Genomic DNA, 20,178 nt, shown 5'->3' on the forward strand with positions numbered 1-20,178 from the left:
TTTAGGATTTTACTCTTGAAAAGTGTCTCTACAGTTTGTTTGTTTTTTACATGTAAACATATTCCTTTGTATAATTACAACACTATTGTCAATTTATAGTTTAAAATATGTTCGTTAAAAGGACTGTGTAAACTCAAATCTAACTTCTAAACCAGTTTTACAGCTACACTATACTGAACGTATTTACATACTCCCTGTATGTGACAAAGATGTATCCTTGTCATGCTTCCATTCCAAGATGTGCTGATTTATGTTGATTCTTCACTGTGATGAAGGTTATTCTCTATTCTCAGTTCAATCAATAGTTGAAATTATTTGTTAGATATTTATTACATTTCAAACAACCAGAATAAACAGTTGATCAACACAGACAAGCCTGAATTGGCCACAGTGGAATTCTGAATTGATATATAAATGCAGATCCTTATTCAGTTGAAGGTGAACACAAAGCTACACAGAAGAGCAGATAAACTGAGCAAAGGAATGACAGAAATGGTCTAAGTGCAGGTTATGTTTTCAATAGACAAACAAAGGTGCATGAGCTAATGAGTTAATTATTGTTTGGTGCAATCATATCCGATTACAGCTTTCAAATCCTTGTTCTGCCATATTAATTAGAGGATCCAGCACATTGTACACACTGCACAACCCTTGCTATTCTTTACACCCCCAGATCATCTTATACCATTGCCAATTATATGCAACTATCTACTTCACATTCCTGTACAAAGTGCAAAGGTCTTGAAACGAGCCTCAAATACTGCCAGCAAAATAAGTGTACACAACTGAAGCTGATTCAAGTTTCTGCAGGAGGCACTTCCAACAGGCAATCAGGTTAAGTCTGTTTCAACTGAACTAGTCAGTACTACAACTGATGGTGCAGTTTCTTTGACATATAAATGACGGGCTATCCGGTCTTTTCACAGTAAGTTGAGGAGGTCTAATTCATAACCAGCTGGATTTCTCCTCTTCAAATCTCTGTGGATCGATGAAAGGCTTGTCAATGGTCTTGATCATCAGTTCGCCGCAGTAAACACATTCTGATGCAATGATGTCATCAATGTCAGATTTGATCTGCTCACGGCTTGTGCCCGCATTGCCCTTTCCTAGACTGGAGGTGTCTCCTTCGTCCTTAGTAACTGTGCGTAGGCGTGACTTGGAGGATTGTGTGGTTGAAGCCAGCTTTTTCTGCAGGTCTTCCAGACGACTCTGCTTGTAGACCGACAGATGAGGGGTCACTTCCTGGAAGGTGGAAAAAAAAAAAGGAAAGACTGTGGCATTAATACTAAGTGACACATTGTTAAACATGGACAGGCACATACTAACTGAAACAGAGATTTTTGCAGTGTTAGGTTGTTACCTGGAAGAGGCAGTCGTAGTGGAACATATGGCCACACAGGAAGAGATAGAAGGGCCTGTTGAGTAATGGGAAGTCACAAGCAGCACATTTTTCTTGGGAATCCACGACACCATATTTGTTCCTCATTTCCTGAATGTCTTCTCTGATGCGTTTCGCGCTTTCTGTGGCCTCCTCCATTTCCTGCTTCAGCTCCTCGATGTGCTGATTGTACTCCTCCAGGGAGCTGCAGATCGCCTCCTAACAAACCATAACAATCGGAGGATGATCAATAAATATTCTATGTTCATGTGTTAAGTTAGGTACACCAAACACCATGCACACACATAATAGTTAAATTTTTGCAGAGGGCACCCAGGTTAACTTCTACAGTTAATGACACCTGGAGAAAAACATGTGTGCTGATGGGTTTTTTTTTAATTCATAAAATTACGTTTGTAAGTGTCAGAAACCAGAAACACAAAAAGGAAACACTTTCTCCCACACCTTAAAATGGTCGATGGTGACAAAGTCTGGAAAGAAGGGCAGGATGTCTTCAATTTTGAGCAGATTGCAGCTGGACAGACAGTTCATCGCTTTCTTCACGTCTTTCTCCTCCTGCACCACATGCCGGGCGATTTTAAGCCAAAGCTTTTTCCTCAACTCCTCGTCGTCCTCAGGCAGGTCTGCACAGGACTTGGCCAAGTCTACATCCACCTTTAGACAAGAATTATACAGCGAGTTAGAAACAGGTTTGTATAAATCTCTCTCAGATTTAAGACGGCAGCAATATTTATAATAAACTGGATTTATACATGATTTTAAAAAACTCAGATGGATACTGTTAAAATGCAAACACCTACCTGTAAAGCGAGATCCACCGCCTCCTCGTACAGTTCCATAATTCTATAAACCAGGACACAGGCTCGGAGGTAGCCATGTTCTGCACACAGTCTGAGGGCATACTTCAGGTCATAGTGGATCTCTGATGCATGTGTCCCTGCCTGCTCCAGATACCAGAGCAAAGAGTCTGGCTTGTACTTGGCATAGAGAGACAGCAGGTAGTTGTGTATGGCCTCCTCTGTCACAGTCAGCTCGTACACACAGAACTCCATGTAGCGGATGGTTTCGTTGATCTGTTGGGTGCTGCCCATCTGGCTGTAGTTCATCAGAGCCGGGATGAGCTTCTTTGGGTCCAGTCGCTTGCCCATTTGAATCCATGCATCCACCACTTTTTTGGGAATGTGCTGCATGAGGACCGGGGAGAACTTGTAGAACAGTTTTTGATCGCAGTGCTTAGATAGGACTTCCAGAGCGGCACTGTAGTCGTCGTGTTGGCAGTAGTGGGATATCACTCTCTCGTAATCCTGCATAACAACTGAGAAGTAAACCATGTCGTCGACATTGCCGTGGCTGGCTAGCAGGTCGTAGATGGTGCTTCGGTTGTTGTACAGGCACTCTTTGTGCTTGGAGTTGCTCAGGAAGTTGCGAAATTCCTCGCGGGTCTCCTGGAAAATGATGCTGTTGCCGTCGCTCTCCAGCTGGCCGAGTCGGTTCAGGTAGAGCTCGGCAAGCCAGGTGACCAGCAGGGTGATCTGCGTTCTCTCGCTCGGTTTCAAATTATGCAGTTTCTTCAACAAGAACTCCTTCAGGGCTTCTTCTTGTTTGGCTTCGATGAACTTGAGCGCTATCTCCTCAAAGTAGTTCTGAGTCAGTGCGTAGCATTTCGCGCTCTCGATGTAACGTTTGTTTTGGAAGCAGTGCTCCGCCTCTTTGGCCAGCACCATGTCCATGCACTCGGGCCGGTCTCTGCAGTACTCCTTAGCCAGATCAAATTTACTCATGCTCATGTACATCTGCCACACGTCCCTGGCCTCGCGCTGGACGTGGTACCTAAAAACAGCTCGCTCTGTGTAAATCCACACTAAGCCGCCAATCGGGTCTTTGATCATTCGCTTCAGGGTGCCAAATTTATCTGGGAACACGTCCTCATAAACCACCTGTCCATTCAGGGTGCAGATGGCCTTTACTCTGTCATGGAGCAGCAGCAGGAAGTGAAACTGAGTCAGCACAATGGAGATGGGCTTGTTGACACTCAGATCAATGTCCGGGGTGTACTCCCATACCTTTTAAAATGAAAGGAAGGAAAAATGGAGGAAAAATGTGAAACACACAAAATCAAAAAAAGGGTACATGTGGAGAGGGGTAAATGACACTTTACTGAGAGAACCGTAAGCATTACCTGCACATCGCTCAACAGGGAATCAGGCCTGACATAGTCCAGCTGACCATAAAGAACTCCATTTCCCATCATCCAGGCAAAAGCCTTCGGAGAGTTTCTGAGTTTCGATGTGTAGAAGGTGATCTCACTGTAGCCCATGTTGGCTGGGAACTCCTGGAAACTGGGCAGCAGGTCCTGGTTCTGGCTGAAGATGGAACTGAAGCCCTGCTGCTCGGACCCCTCAGCCACCTTCCCCACAAACTGGAACAGGCGTTTGCGGGTGGTGGCAATGATGAAGTACTTGTTCTCCAGGCCCCGCTCCACCTCCAGGCAGCAGACAGGGGCAGGTTTCCCATCCTCCTCCAGGGAATGGACCTGTCTCAGATAGAAAATGTGATGGGTTATTTTTCCCTTGGATTCAAAACGGATGTATATATATATATATTTCAGTTTTTATTGATTACAAATGTAAGAAAAGACCTCAAAGTAATACTAAATGTATAATATGCAAACATATCAGGATTCTTAGGGAAAAGTTTTGTAAGCATGACCAACGATGCATCAAACCTGAATAACACAGGCTAAATACTATATAAACACCCCTCATCAGCCTCTGACCTGTCTAAAGAACTGGTCTGGATTGGTGTTGAACAGACTGCCTTCAGTTGTGGAGATCTCCGCCTCAAAGATGATGCCTTGACTGGTGCCGACCAGAATGGGTCCCGTGTTGGTTTCATTACCAAGCAGCTTGTTCCAGCCGACACTTTCGATGAGGTGGCCTCTCCAGCGGGACAGACTGCGCACCTTCTGCGTGTTCCTGTTGAGGTACAGACACTCGCTGGTGCTCAAGCTGATCAGCAGATGGGAGCCTGCAGCATGGGATTAAAGAAGAGGAAATAGTTTGTGTTAATAAGTCATGATAACACTTCTAAAGTAATCAAATAATTGATTTAGAAACATCTTGTGATTATTTTTGGGCTGCAGTCTCTACATTGATTTTATTTGTCATGCTAAACTGGCAAAACTGACATGTATTTGTCTTTAATATCTTTTCTTACCAGTGGGGTCCAGGAACAGTTTGTGCACTTTGCTTTCATCTTTCCTTCCTAAGTCAGTCTGATTGGGCTGATCAGGCTTGGCCAAGTCAATCCTATATATAGTACAATACAACATGAAACGTTAGTATCAGCATCCTGTTTAAGCTCCGTTTAACAAGACCAGCAAACAAAAAGACGAGGATTACTAAATCACAGCAAACAAACACTATAATCAAATCAAATCCTAACAAGCAATAGTGAGCAGTATCACAGTGTCATGATAGTGTTATTTGCCTCAGCAGAGTGTCCTTTCCCAGACTCATGCACAGCTGATTGTTGCAGACAGCAAGATGGTTTATCTTCTCTGGTGGGGTGAAATCGATCCTCTGCTTGTTGAATATCGGCTTCTCTTCCTCCAGTCTCACATTCACAAAACCTGGCGACCGAGAACAACTAAATGTCAGCAAAAGCCTTCAGTCCACATCATGATTTTATCAATGTGAGCTCGTACACTCCTCAAAAGTAACTCAATTGTGAATGCATCCTTGCAGACAGAGCCTCTCCAGAAAGGAGGGCGACTTACCTGAATGAGTCAAGCCGATGTTGGCAGAAGACAAGCGGCTGTGCTGCTGCGCACTTTGCCTGCTGTTTTGAGAGTCCTCATACTCGTCAAGAATTGAAGCCATTATTGACCTTGTTCCGCCTTATTTAAACGATCCGTAAAGGAGTTATGAACAGATAAACAAAGACCAACGACGTAGTTATCTTAAAACGACATGGCTAAAAAGCTAGCTAGCTTTCACCACAGCCAGCTGTTAAGGTCGTATAAGAGGGATTACCTCTCGACTCTTAAAACCTTAACGGAGAAGAAAACAGCACTATATACGTGTAGCGAACATATAATTATATTATATTTCAATCATTCATGCTATAAATACAACAACTAGCCTAGCTTCTGACTACACAACACAGGGTGGACCCGGACAGTCAGGTGACACATGGAATCATGTGACCACGTCTGTTGTAATAGTTAGTTTCTGTCACCAGGGGGCGCAATTTGTCTAAAACACGAGAAAATATTTTCACTTTTTTTTTTTTTAAGAATTTAGTTGATTAGAAATTAATTAAAACATATGACATCATGTATATGTGTTTTAGAAATGTGCATACTAGCTCGGTTACACTATGTATATCAACATGTTATATTCGTCATATTATTCACGCTTTATTAATAAGTGGATGAGCGAATACAAATGCATTATTATAACCATTGCTTTACAGATCATTTGCTTGTGTTGCAAAAATAAACAACTTGTAAAAAAAAGGGGCACAAATCACGCACGCATAAGTAAATAATAAATAATAAATATAAAATAAAATAAACTTTAGACATCAAAACAACTTTAGCCGTGCATCATTTGCAAAAGGAAACAACATGAATTCAGCCTTTGTGGGAGTGTCTATGCAAATCACAACCTGTCTGATCACAAACTTACCCTAAAATCGTCCCTCCCCACACATGTGTCCCGTCAGTCAGAACAGGAGAGGTAACCTGGTGGTACACAGACTAAGAAGACACTGACTAATCAAACTGTCCCTCAACTATATCCAGTATTATCATTAAGATAAAACACAACAGGAGAGTTTGCTTTAAGAGGTTTAATGTGCGGCTCGACATGCCACCTAACATGGATTATTTCTACCACGAGTCCCGAGTCCCTTCCTCTTGCGGGCTGACCCGGGAGGACGAGCTGGAGCCCGGGCTGATCAGCTGCATGCTGGTCGGAGACGGAGCTGTGGGGAAGACCAGCATGATCGTCAGCTACACCTCCAATGGATACCCGGCGGAGTACCAACAGACTGGTTTTGATGTCTTCTCTGGTGAGTTTCTTCCTTCCATCAGTCTGCTTGGTTATCAGTATCGATCTAGGATAAACATAATAGCTTTTATGGAGGCTATTATTTATTGATTTACAAATTGATCCAAGTGGGATTAATATAGTGTTTGAATTAAATTTATGACAGGAGTTCTGTCTGAACTTTTTACTGACTATCCATTGATTGTTAAGTATTTATTGACAATGTGAATATAAGGATGCCTATTTCTGATGTATAGCAAGTTTATAGGTAGCCTATAGGCTATAAATTGAAGTCAGTAAATTGGTATGAGAGCTGGTGTTTCCTATTTGGTTCAGTATGGAGGTAATGGATTTGAAATGATGGTCTTAAAAGTTTCCAAGTGTCACTATGTTTCCAAATTAATATGTTGATTGGAGGGTTTAAATTGCGTATTAGGTGGTGTATTTTCTTCATTTCAAAGCCTGAAAATGTTTTATGTCTTTGAGAGTTGTGCAAAATAAAGTATACTAAATTGAAATCTTTTGTGTTTCATTTTCAGGTCAGGTCCAAGTAGAAGGATCTCCGGTCAAAGTTCAGCTTCTGGACACTGCTGGACAGGTAAGATTATATTTCAGTGTTATTGTGTAATCCAGAAATGATGTAGGCATGTGCCAACATTATTTTCACTGACATTATTATACATTTATTTAATCTGTAATTATAGATGCATTACTTTTCAGAGAGTTTTACGACAGTGGGACTTTTGTGTCTGTTCCATTTTATTTTTTATTAAATCTATTGCCATTTAATCCCCATTAATACCACAGCATAGGCCTACTGATTATTTGAATGATGTAAAAGATGAACAAAGATAGTAAAAACTTCTTGCTTCATCCCGCCCGTGAACCAGGAAAAAGTTTTCAACGTGTATTGTGTATTGAATGATCATTTCCTGACACTTCAGTGACTCAGCCTCTTTCACGCGACCATGACGGCACAGTGTGTTTCAACCCTCCACTCTTTGTTTATGTTACTTTCAGGAGGAGTTTGACGAATTCAGAGCTCTGTCCTACGCCCACACAGACGTCTTCCTCCTGTGCTTCAGCATGGTGAACCCCACTTCATTTCACAACATCACCAAGAAGTGGGTTTCAGAGATCCGTGCCCATAACCCTTCGTCACCCATTGTTCTGGTTGGGACTCAGTCAGACCGCCTGCTTGACGTGAACGTCCTCATCAACCTGGACCAATCAAATGTGAAACCAGTTCTGAGCTCCAGAGCCCGGAGCATGGCAGAGAAGATAAGGGCTACAGACTACATTGAGTGTTCGTCACTCACACAAAAGAACTTGAAAGAGGCCTTTGATGCGGCCATCTTCGCTGCAATTAAGAGCAAAACACGCAAAGGCAAGAAGAGGAGGTTTTCGGACAGGCGCACCAAAGCTTTCTCCAGGTGTAGCTGGAAAAAGTTCTTTTGCTTTGTCTAAACATATTAACAGTTGTTTAACCCCGTGGGTTGTGGACAGAACTCTAATTTATACTTTTGCCTGATGTCACAGCTCCAATCTGTGGCAGGTTAAAATCTTTCCCAAAATAGATTTTTTTTCTCTGGAATCAAAACTGTGCAGAGAAACATTAGTACAGAGAGCATTAAGAACTAACCTCTTTAGAGGCAACAGAGAGGATTATGGGTCGTTCTGGGTTTCAGGGTCTGGTTTCACTCAGGATATCTGTCTTGTTTACATTATATTCATGTTTGATTGTTCCAAGGTTATATAGGAAAACACATCTTAATTGATATAATCAAAGTATTTATATTCCTTGCTTTCTATGCAGCCACTTGTGAAAAAAGCACTTTGAATGAAGGCAAAGGGAGGCAAAAAAAATCACCAACATACAGACAGACAGAGAGAGTGAGAGCGCAGGCTATCATGTAAATGTTGTCAATTTGCATGATGCATGGTCTTTGCAGCCTTCAGTGCAAGTGAGAGAGAAACAGAAAGTGTCCATGCTCTGTTTAAACATATGAGTTAGCCACTTGTCTTGTATCAGAGCTGTCTGGCTGCTTCAGCCTATTTATATGCAGCAGCTGAAAGTTCATGTTGCAGTGTGAGACACCACAGTCTTACTTTCATGTGAAAGCTTCCCTGGCTGCTATGTTCTCGTAAACATGTTAATTATATGGCAGTCTTATCACTTATACATACTGTATGTTTGGAGAACAGACTCCGATGAGCTGATCTGTGTAAAGAAAGTAAGCAGGATGATTCATTTAATACTTATCAGAAATGATTGTATTTTCTTTGTCTTAATTCCCAGATAGGCACAGGAACTTGTTTGGAAATCCTCTTGTTTGAGCTGAAAGGTTGCATGGGAGCTGTAATCATTGTCTTTTTGTCTCTTCCTCCCATCAATCTGCATTTGTGAAAGCTAGCACTGCAGGAGTCTTGACTTCCACCCAGACCCTCCCACATGGCTTTTTATATTCGCCCCTCTTTGTTTGTATGCTCAATACACTCCTTATCTCCTCAAAGGCCCTGTATGCACAGAGTGAGCGGATGATTTAGTGCCTCTTTTGAATGTTAGTGTAAACGAATACGCTTCTATAAAAAGCCTTGTCAGTCTGTTATGTATGTGTAAAAGGGATTCATATTTTGCATTGCAGCTTGATGATACCTGGAGGACATAGAAGTGATCACGGAGAGGACTTTGCTTTGTTATGCTTCTTGTAGAAGTCAACTGATTGTAAATGGTATTCTGTTTTTTAAACAGTTCATTTTTCATGTTTTATGTAAATGAAATATAAAAGAAAACATGGATTTTAACTCCAAACACTGTTTTTGTTATATTTGATCATAGCCCTGTCGTCATCTCCTTCTCTAACACGTCTTTTTTTACATGTCGGAGTGACGTGATGCCAATAAATGACGTGCAAATTATAGCCCCTGAGTTATGTGTTTTTTTTAGAACAACTTCGATGAAACGTTAAAACGCAAACAACCATTTAGCAAATCTTAAAGTAGTGGCAACATTGCATCCAGGGAGCAGATTTTTTTTTTTTTTGTGAAGGAACTAAAAATCTGTGAACATTGTTCTCTGCAGGAAGTCAGAATAATCCTACTCACCACTCCAGGTACTTTTCCTGAACCATTACTCTTACCAAGGATATGAAAAGAAACCCTTTGACCTCCAGCTGAGCCTCAGGTTGACCAATTCTAAAACAATCCACATGGCTGCTGACTGGCTCTGGCTGTGCCATGCTGTGACTGACTGCTGTGTCTGAGGCCCCTCTGAAGGGCTTAAGAGATGAATGAGGGTAGTCACATTCACTGATTGTAAATAATCCGTAGCAGTGATCCCTTAAATAGATAATGTATCATTGACGTGTCACGATAGAAAAACAGCATAAATACATGCTCCACCGTGTTAGTTTTAAGCCAGAGTTGAGTTAAATAAATAAAATACAATGACGGAGGTGTCTTTGTGCAGTAAACTGTGGTAATTGGCAGCGATATAATAATGAAGAAGGGAGGGTTTTCAGTAGCCCGTGTTGACCTGAACGTTTCTCATTGAATCTGTTCAAAGCAGTCTGAATGAGTCACAGATGAGCGGAACAACAAAACATGAGCTCATCCTAATTCATCAAATCTGTTTGCCTGAAGTCAGAGTGCCATTCGTCAAAAAGCCGTGTTTCAGGGTTCTGTTTGAACGTCTGTTGTCAACGGGTTAAAGCAGGACATCCTTCTTCTCGGCCTGATGACCTCATATGGAAAGGTCACAGAGCGGAGCTGGTGTTTGGTCATCTGACACTGCTGACATAGCTGGACTCATGATGAACTTTGTTTTGACCCTAAGGGAAGCCGCTGGTGCTAGATTTTGGAAACTTCTCCAGTGACTTCGAAAGATGGATACTAATTAGTGTAGCTATGATTTAAGTGTGTAATACTACTGTGAGATATTGTGAAAGGTCTGAGTATGCTGATAGCTCCACTGGAGCTTTTAGCATCTTTCAAATCATGCTTTTGATTTAGGAGTCCATAGTCCTACACTTTAGTGGTTTGGTCAACTTTCACTACCGGTACTTAAAATATTTCAGATGTGACAGACTGTGGTAAACTAAACGTGAGAAGGATTACAGCTAGCTGCTGAACACAGGTGAATGTAAGTGCTTTAGAGCCAGGTATTACCTTGAGGTTTCAGCTAATATGAAAAACACTTAAAAGAACAGTGATTACTGGACTTACAGTCATCCAAAGGGCTAGATGTTGCTGTGTATCTTCTCATGCATGAATAAGCAAATGTTAGCATTAACACATTTGCTATACACATGTATACGGTAAATTAATTTTCATTATTGCATGTACAGCTCCATGTGATAACTTCTACTGGTAGAATAAACAGATAATGAAGCTAAAATGAATATGTCAATTAAAAATAAAAAGATTTTTCTGTACTCATCCTGAACTGATCTCCTCAACTGTCTCATGTTTGTCATTTCTGTGCATTTTGGTGACTGTTCTATTTTCTGGGGATTTATAGGTGATGAAAAATTAAATTAGTCCACAAGCCAGTTTTGTACTTTTTATCTACTGCAATGTTTCTGATTTTGTGTTTGGATTATAATTTATATTTTTGGACCTTAAGTGTCCCATGAACTAAAAATGATGTATTGATATGTTATTTAGGATGGCCTCTGAGGCAGAAGTGGTTCTGATGTGTGCTCTCAACCAGGACGCTGATGTCTATTTGTTTGTTAAGTTCTTGATTCAGAGCCAACATCATAATGACGGATTTCAGGCTTATAGCCTCTTACTATTTAAGATGTTGTGTTCATTTTAACAAGCTGTTCACCTGATGACAGTCTGGTAATGTAACCAATAAACGTTTGTTTTCAAGTTAGAGACAGTGCGGGAGTGTACCTTTGAGTTTTTGATGGACATTGCTCTCCCACTCACCTGCCTTGTGAAATTGATGTGCTGAGGTTTTATCTATACTAAACAATTCTTACCTATACGCTATCTATCTCATGCCTAAAACCCCTTGACGCCTATTGTCGCGAATTTGCATCAAACCGCTCTGCTCCAAATGCAGCCAATATAGCGTCCGTATTCCTCCACTGCCGGTTGATGCACTTTCAATACATACATGTGCCTCGGAACCTTTTTTCAAGCATTAGTTTATCAGAGGACCATTTGGAGACAGAGCAACATCTGTTTTTAATGTATGTAATATCTATTTTGTGTGCTATTTTCAAATAAACGTTCTCAACTTAATTTAGTATCTACTTAAAAGCAGAAACACATGTAAAAAAAATAACAATACTACTTGGAAACAAATTCAGGTGTCAAGGGGTTAATTAAAAATCAGCAGTCATGTACATTTCCCCACAAGAGAGACACCTAAGCTAAAAAAAAGAAGACACACACTGATGAAACAAAAGCAGTAAGATAATCACAAAGGTTTCTGTGTAATCAGAGATTTTTTTTCAACAAAGAGAACATTACTGACAAACGACTACAGTTTATGTATAGTGTTTTACTGGTGTGCAGGGAGAGATTATAACCAACATCCGTTTCCATTTTACCATGTTCATAAATCTCAGGAGGAAATTAGTCATGAGAAAAGAATGTGGACTTTTATAAAAAGTGAAATTGCAAACAACTTCAATTAACTTGTGAGTGGATTTAGTTCTATGACGCTAAAATGAAATCCAAGAAAACTCATTTTGAGTTTAAATCTGTTGGGATTGTTTTTCATTAAATTCGCCTGTCTTCCCAGAAAGTGAAGAGATTATCTGCTTTGAGTTGAAGCTGTCAGGAGCTGTATGGTTATAAATTTCTTAAAAGGTGGCAGTTATTGGTTAAGGCAGGTCAGGGCACTCATTTTTGAAAAATGTCATCGCTTATTTATGACTGTTTTCCGACCCAATGTGCATGCTTTTCCACAGAGAAGCAATTTAACGACTATGGCTTTAGTTGAAAGAATGTTTAAATTGGTTTTAAAAGTAACATTTTTCAGTTATTGATGTAATTTATTTTCTAAACCAAATCTCACCAGAAAATCTGATTCTCTCATTTTATTTTAATCATGAAACATTTTAAAGGTTGTACCTCTTATATACTGAAACACAATGGATCACATTACTTGGCAGTGTATCAAAGCCACAAAATAATGACAAATAGAAAAATAAAAAATTGCAAGCCTGAGTTGATCTGGATTTGATATGTTGTGTAAAACTAAACTGCATTCAAGCGCATACATACCACCATAATCTTTAGTGATTTCTCTCCAAAATGTTTTTCCTGTCAGGTATCAATCATCAATGTCGTCATCCAGTGGCCGTTCCAAAGATCAGCTACTTGCACATACAGTCTTTGTTTGTGATGTCTCTGAAGCGTGTTGTGAATGCTATACACCTCATAAAGCGATGAAAGTGATCAAAGTCTTTATGTATACAGGTCTTAGACTATGATTTTGGAGGAATACCATCATCAAAATCATGTCTGTCAAACACTATATCAAACAACAACTTCAAATTTGACAACAAACGTGTTTTTCAATTAAATGTAGTAGCCATATTTCAGCTGGTTGGGGAGTAGTGGCGCTCTGTAGTTTGTCTTTGTTTTGTCTTTCAGGGAATTCCAAAATACAGCTGCTTTGCAGTTTTCTTTATATGAATACAACAAAATGTCCTATCCTAAATGTGTGTGTTCATACACTCATACAAGATGTGGACACATGCATGCACAGGTTGGCAGTCACAGTACACACATTGAGCAATCGTAAAGGCCATGTTGGACAGGTTTTTGGTTCCCAGGAGTTCAGTGAACTCTTCCTTCTACTCTCCTCCTCCTTCTCTTCACATGGTTAGTCATCCTTCTTTCTCTCTTATGCTCTCACAGGGCAGGTCCTGCTCCCAGGATCTCCTGCTTTTTCAGCGAATGTGTAAGGAGGAGCAGTCAGCCAGGTCTCCCTCTGGCTCAGTGCCAGTTTCACTCTCGCTGGGTTTCACGATAATTGTAAGATTTGGCAGCGAGGCCTGGGAATCAGCAGGTGCACAGACAGGTCTGTCTGGCTGCAGATAAAGCCAATTGGCTCTCTATTGTTGTTCCTTACGCCATTGAATATGGCAGTTTGGACACTATTGTTTTAGAGGAGACTTGGCAATTAACTATCTGCATATGTGTATGAGAATCTTTGACAGGTGTGTGTAAAAATTTGATTGGAGGAGGCACAGATAAAAAAAAAAATGGTTAGAAACAAATTTGAAGACTTTTTAAAACTAATGATAAACAGTTAAGTATTTAAACAAAGCTATAAAACAAGCTATAACTTTAAAAAGTTTACTGCACATTTGCTTTTCTAATATTGCTCATGTACTAGTCATCCCCTCAGTGAATACATTTGAATGACAAAAGCCAACCTGCCAATCATATCAAGTGCAGGTCTGTTGATTAAAAAAAAAAAAAAAAACTGTCAAAACATAAACTGTCAGTTTCGGTGACAGCTAAAGCGAGTGAGAATCGTCCTAGCTCCTAGCTGTGACGATGCCTGCAGGCAACAACGATTATTTCTGTCCCACAGTTAACAGCTTCGGTTTGCCACCATCACTCTGCTGTTCGTCATTCATGCACTCGAATCCTTCAACGAGGGGTTAACATGCAAACAGCCTCAGACGCTTGCAAAGTCAACAGCAGTTTGTAATCAGAAACCTTTGCACATCTTGCAGGGCACTTCAAATACACCTGGGTCATTATCAGATACACGTCTTTTTTTTCTTTTCTGTAGGTTGTCTTTTATTTTGTTGCTTTATCTCAATCTGCAGTCATCATGCACATAATGACTTCTGAGTGACTATGATCAAAGCCATGCACAGCCTGAGTACAGCTTTCAAGATGAGATGACCGAAGATCAGTCTTAGCACTGAGGGAACGACGACACTATTAACACTTCAAACAGTTAGGGCTCGTTGACGACCCACAGACATGCAGGACACGAGTCACTCTCTTCAGCTAATTGAAATGATGTGTGAAGACTGCTCTCTTGTGTCTGCAGCTTTCACCGTCTTTCACTGAATTCACATTCATGACATTCATGCATTCATTGGGTTAAGTTTATCACCCAAAATGGACTGGAAGTGGACGCACAAAAGAGAAAATACACTAAAAGCACATTTTGTATTTTCTCTTTTCATGCCTCAAACGCTGGGAAAATAATACTCCTGCCCTTTGTCTGCAAAACAGTTTGCACATTTAACTGTTGTTGCTCTGAACTTGTTTGTTCACTTTTGTTCTGAATCATGTTTTTATTAGGATGGGTTCTGCTGCTCTCTTGGCCAGGTTACCCAGATCTTGATCTCTTGAGCATGCACCGTCCAGTTGCTCGAATACTGGTCATCATAAAGTGCTTTGAGAGGCTGATTGTACACCACATCAAAGCCAGCCCTTCTCAGACCTTCGACCCACACCTGTTTGCTTATACAGCAAACAGATCCACAGAAGATGCCACAGCTCTCCACACTGGAACACCAGGAGAGCTATGTAAGGCTACTTTTCATCAATAACAGCTCAGCCTTCAACACAATAATCCCAAACATTCTGGTTAAAAATACAGACTTAGGCCTCTACTCACACACCTGCTCATGGATTAAAGACTTCCTCACAAACCGGCAACCACGCCTCCTTCACCCCCATACTAAGCACCAGCTCTCCACAAGGATGTGTGCTGAGCCCACTACTGTACTCCCTCTTCACATACGACTGTAGCCCAACGCACCCTGGAAACACCATCATCAAGTTCGCAGACGATACCACTGCGGTTGGACCAATCTCAGGGGAAGACGAGATCCTGAAGTTGATAACATGGTGTTCAATGAACAACCTGGCACTGAACACCACGAAAACTAATCAAAATCATCCTCGACTTCAGGAAGCACCGTGCAGACCCAGCCTCCCATCAACGATGTCTGTATAGAGAGGGTCAATTCCCTGAGAGTGCTCAGGGAGTGCAACCTGAAAGAGAAGCCGCTGGTGAACTTCTACCGCTCTTCCATAGAGAGCCTGCTGCTGTACTGTACTGCGTCACAGTGTGGCACGCCAGCTGCACTGAAGGAGACAGGAAGGGGCTTCAGAGAGTACTCTACACAGCACAGAGGATCATTGGCTGCCATCTCCCCTCTCTAAAGGACATTTACAATTCCCGCTGCCTGAACAGAGCAAAACACATTGTTAAGGACAGTTCTCACCCCAGCTTTCATCTGTTCGACATGCTGCCCTCTGGAAGACTGGAAGAACAGCTCGGACAAACAGATTCAAGGACGGAGTCATAACCACAGTGAACCTGGACCTCCCAGTCTCTCCACACGCACACACACACACACACTCAGATGTGAATAAAAACTAAAACAGCAACATATAACCCTAAATATACCTTCCTTCTGTCATTTGATGGGTTTTTTTTTGTTTTATTTATTTATTTATATTTTTACAACTGTAATTAACTTTATTATCCCAACTGGGCAGCCAGTGAAGTTAAGTACAATCAATAGAACAAGCCATGAACATGGCAGATACTCTGACATTGATAGACAAACATTGACCCCTATACCCAATTATGTGTTGCACCAATGTGCAGTGTTTTATCAAATACTCAGTAGAGGTGAATTAAAAAGTGAATAGTAGCAGAGAAAACACAAAACAGTCAAATCATAGTTTGCAAAGATAATAAGGCTGTCGTTTGATGTTCTTATGCTAATGGAAATATCCTTCTTTCTTCCAAAATGGTGTTTAATTGTCTCTATTTTTAATGTGTGAATACACTTTCTTCACCTTTTGCTCACTCATTTGTACACACAGTTCAAGTTGATGTTAATTGTGAAATCCTCTATTGTTGTGTAAGCACAAGCTCTCTTCAGTAATGAAAAGAGGTAATCTGACTAAACTGTGAGTGCTGGTTTACTCACCAGAGGTGTCACAATCTTATCAACACACTGAACCCCTTGCAGAACACATCTTCAAACCCCGTTCTCTGTAAGATGTGAAACATCTGTTTTATCTCCACAGAAAACAGGTTGACTGTAAAACCTTCCTGCTGATTTGAATTCAAAGAGCCTTTATGTTGTAAGAAGTCAAGAGGGTCTTCGGGAGTGAAACAGCTAGACATCATTATCATGTGTGAGCTACGAGATTGTAGATTCTGAAAAAAAAATATATAATAAAAAATAATAATGTAAAATAGTATTTACTCCTGTAATCTCTTTCCAAACAAAAGTTCAGAATGGTTGAAATGCCTATAGGCTATAATTTGTGAAAAAAAGTGTGGCTTTGACTGTGTTTGGTTATTTAGTGTTTATTTTTATGCTTTTAAAAGAAAGGTCCATCCAAGGACAGAAATCCAAAATTATCCTTGCTTTAATAGTATTAGCTTAGCTTAAAGGTAAATGCTTTGGTGTATGCCATCTGTTTACCTTTATCTTACTTGTCTCCCCACAACTAGCGTTGAAAATAAATAAGATTATGATTTTTCACAATTGCCTGTGTGGGTGTTTTACAGACTTTACATTTATCGTAAAGCGCTATATCGCTCCAATTTAACAACGCCAGGAGTTTTCTTTATTCACACTTTTGTAAAGTGACAGTTATCCGTGTTTCTGAGAGAAAACAGAGTGCCATTTTACATATGGGGAAGTGTGTGATGTGATTGGTTGAGAGTCTGTAAATTGGGTGTGTTCACGTCTGGGAATCCAAGGGGAGAGGTGTTCTCACAGTGACATTGGCTGGGGGTTAAAGAGAGAGAGGAGGGAGGCAGGGGGGTTGTTGTGACATCCACACAGCACACATGGTGGCAGTGGAGCAAGTGAGGGCATGATGCAAGTCAACAAAACCCATATTGTCCCACGTACACACTCCTACATGCACAAACACATACAGCTAGTGTGCACATACATAATGAAATAATACATGAAAGAAACACTGCTGTAAAGTAAGAAAAAGGCACTAATACAAATGAATTCATATTGCCCCAAAAACACAAAAACAATGATCTGTCTGACTATTTGCCAAGAGGTGATGTAGTTGAAGGGATAATGACAAAAGATATTGTTGGTTTCAGTCTAGTTTCTGACAGAGTGATAAGGTGTGTCTAGACTTGTTCAGCAGAGAGTGAGTGGTTGCTGTCCGGTTACTCAGAGCTCAGTAAATTGGCTTACTCAGTGTGTTTGTGTCACCATCAAACAAGTGTGTCTGTGTGTGAGTGACAGCTTAATTATTTCTAGACACAATGTCAGGACAGTTTGCAGGTGAAATCTTGCTGAGTTTCTCATTGACCATTGTCCTCTCCCAGTGTGAGATTGCAGTAAATATAACTGCATGAAATCCAAGTGATGTCACCCATCTGTTACTGCAGAGGGTTTTGGAGTCCCATCGATGGCGGGGCCATATTGGAAATGCTGTCTCACCCAAACCTTCAGTCAACCTAATGACAAGCTAAGAGCTGGAGCTGAGGCGGGTTCTTAGCCTCTTGACATACTGTAGCATTGCGTCCGCATGTCAGTCAAGTTAGCTACGTGGCTTTTTGTGAAGAATGCCTATCCTCCATAAAATCAAAGCAGATGAGTTATCAACCATTTTCAAATATGCACTCCTGAAAATGTCTAGAAAGTTTCAAAATCCCGACTTATTTGTTGAAAAACACACGTCACAAAAGGTGACAGACTGGACAGAGGATCTCAGGAGGCAAGACATGACGTAAAAAGAACATCTCGGGAGGGGTGGAGCAGATCCGCTATAATGACAACTTCTGCTGTTATATACCAACGAACATATAGACATCATTAGTGGTTGACACAAAATCTGTGAAGCACATACTGGCGAACAGAAAACAGAATGAAGCAGTTTTCTTCTGTGCCTGGGGATCACTGATATCTAATCAACTTTATTAAAGAGTTTGGGCTTCTCTAGCCATAGATACACCGTTTAATTAATTATTTTTTCTGTGTTTAATTTATGAAATAACTAATTTATGAAACAGTAAAAAATAAAACCACTCAGCACTTTCTAATGTAAAATACTTTTCTGCCATGATGACGTTTGAAGTCATTTTAGGTACATGTTTTGGGACATGTGTTTATGACAAAACGGAAACTTGCTCCGGGGGCTTCCCAAGAATTGTTACAACGACGCGGCACGCAGGATGAACCACTTCAGTTATTTTCCAGTGAATTTGACCCTCACTATTGACTCTAAGTACATCTCAGATAACAATTTAATCCGATTATAGTCATTTTAAGTCATTTCAAGTTAAACCCCTGTATCTCTTAAAATCATGTTTTCTTCTTCAGGAAGATTGGATAATTTCTTGTTTTTACTTTGGAGTCATATTTCCTTAAAGGTACAAAGACAGATTTTTATTTTGTCTCATTTCAAAATCGAAGATCTTTCTTTTATTGTTACTTTCGAAACAAAAGAAGAATTCATATTTTCCAAAAAGAACTCAGGTCACAGTCAAATAATACTATCTCTCTGATCTAAATCCTGATTGTATTTTAATCCATGCTCACTCATCCTTTCCATTGTCTGTTTCATGTGATGTCACGTTGCGTGTGGAGTGAATGGCATTACTATGCGGTTACAATGGGGGCATTTCCAACCAAGTGACATCAAAATGTACATCTCTGCAAGAGATCATTATTGAGCATCTGTCTTGTACTTATCTGTGACACAAATAACTGTGTGAGACTATAATCTGACATGAAGAAGAGAGCACTGTCATTACATATGTTGTTATGAGTTCTTAGAATTTGGATGAATCACAATTCACCATGTAGCCTACACATAGCAACCATTTTCTTTCTACGTCACTCTTAGCCTAGAAAAGGCAGGATAATTTTCTCCTAGTGTGCTAGCATTAGCCTGCTAACACAACAATGCAGACCACACGAAATCATCTCAAGCAAAGGATTATTGCTTGATGATGCTCAGAGTATGATCTAATTCATAACTCCTTAGTGTGAACACGAGTAGAGAGAGGTTGGAGGTGAGCTGCGGAAGGAAAGAGGAGGCTTTGAAATAGCGAGCTGTCACTAATCAGGAGTTTGTTTTAGTTTGATGCTGGTGCTCAAGGGCAACATCTACGGGATCAAAAAGTCTGACATTCCTCCTTTAACCACTTTTAGCAAGATAACAGCTTAAGTAAGCATTCAACTCCTTGCTTACATTACTTTTCTCATTTACAGTAGTGTGTTCTTTCGTATTAACAAATGCATTCTGGCACTTCCTAGCTAACATGATCAAGCTAAGAAGTAGCTAAATGTTAACATAAACTGTCTGATGGTAGCTTATAGGCTAACAAATATGTTGTTATATGTTAGTTTTAAATATGAAGTAATGTAGCCTACCTTTCAGCTATTCACTGTCTACTGTCTTTTCAATTCTCTGCATATGAAAAACAAGTGTTATCCCTGCAGTACCGCCTAATAAAGTTTAGCCTAGCAAAACTTCTGCAAAAAGATGGCTGCTGCAAAAATATTAGAATAAAAAGTTAAAGACAGCCTAAAAAATGTACAGTGCGTTACTACAAGTGTTAAGTTATGCTGTGCCTTTAAAGTTCTATATACAGACACGAGACATTATATATGTGACTCAATCACCAGTCATCGACAATATGGCACCACTTGAAGGGGAGCTGTGTTCACAGCCCCACAGCAACAATGTGACTTATAAAGGAGAGGGAATAAAGCCTGTAATCAG

The 20,178-nt window shown here is 40.4% G+C and overlaps 3 protein-coding genes across 3 annotated transcripts in view; 2 read left to right on the plus strand and 1 right to left on the minus strand.

The window, feature by feature from the left end:
* The window catches only part of dll4 (delta-like 4), a 250,962-nt gene that overhangs the window by 53,826 nt on the left and 176,958 nt on the right, over positions 1-20,178 (plus strand). The gene's annotated exons all lie outside the window — the stretch shown is intronic.
* Positions 312-5,595, minus strand: vps18 (VPS18 core subunit of CORVET and HOPS complexes). Its single transcript, XM_079367698.1, has 9 exons — positions 5,178-5,595; positions 4,889-5,030; positions 4,616-4,707; positions 4,176-4,426; positions 3,579-3,932; positions 2,200-3,462; positions 1,844-2,053; positions 1,361-1,597; positions 312-1,242 (listed from the first exon to the last, which is right to left on the minus strand). Exons 1-9 carry the CDS (start codon positions 5,278-5,280, stop codon positions 946-948), a joined length of 2,949 nt encoding a protein of 982 aa, XP_079223824.1. The 5' UTR covers positions 5,281-5,595; the 3' UTR covers positions 312-945.
* rhov (ras homolog family member V) lies at positions 5,739-9,374 on the plus strand. The gene is made up of 3 exons (XM_079367956.1): positions 5,739-6,475; positions 6,993-7,051; positions 7,474-9,374. The coding sequence occupies exons 1-3, from the start codon at positions 6,271-6,273 to the stop codon at positions 7,918-7,920; spliced, it is 711 nt and encodes a 236-aa protein (XP_079224082.1). The 5' UTR covers positions 5,739-6,270; the 3' UTR covers positions 7,921-9,374.

Source organism: Symphodus melops, assembly GCF_947650265.1.
Source record: "Symphodus melops genome assembly, chromosome: 1".
Classification (NCBI taxonomy): domain Eukaryota; kingdom Metazoa; phylum Chordata; class Actinopteri; order Labriformes; family Labridae; genus Symphodus; species Symphodus melops.

What these genes read in the sequence shown, in the direction of transcription:
- vps18 (XM_079367698.1), bottom strand. Translation starts at nt 5,280, where the DNA reads ATGGCTTCAATTCTTGACGAGTATGAGGACTCTCAAAACAGCAGGCAA. An exon ending in CAGACCAGTTCTTTAGACAG is followed by an intron (nt 3,933 to 4,175) that starts GTCAGAGGCTGA and finishes TATCTGAGACAG; the next exon opens with GTCCATTCCCTGGAGGAGGA. An exon ending in CCCTGTTGAGCGATGTGCAG is followed by an intron (nt 3,463 to 3,578) that starts GTAATGCTTACG and finishes TCATTTTAAAAG; the next exon opens with GTATGGGAGTACACCCCGGA.
- rhov (XM_079367956.1), top strand. Translation starts at nt 6,271, where the DNA reads ATGCCACCTAACATGGATTATTTCTACCACGAGTCCCGAGTCCCTTCC. An exon ending in TGGTTTTGATGTCTTCTCTG is followed by an intron (nt 6,476 to 6,992) that starts GTGAGTTTCTTC and finishes TTTCATTTTCAG; the next exon opens with GTCAGGTCCAAGTAGAAGGA. An exon ending in TTCTGGACACTGCTGGACAG is followed by an intron (nt 7,052 to 7,473) that starts GTAAGATTATAT and finishes TGTTACTTTCAG; the next exon opens with GAGGAGTTTGACGAATTCAG.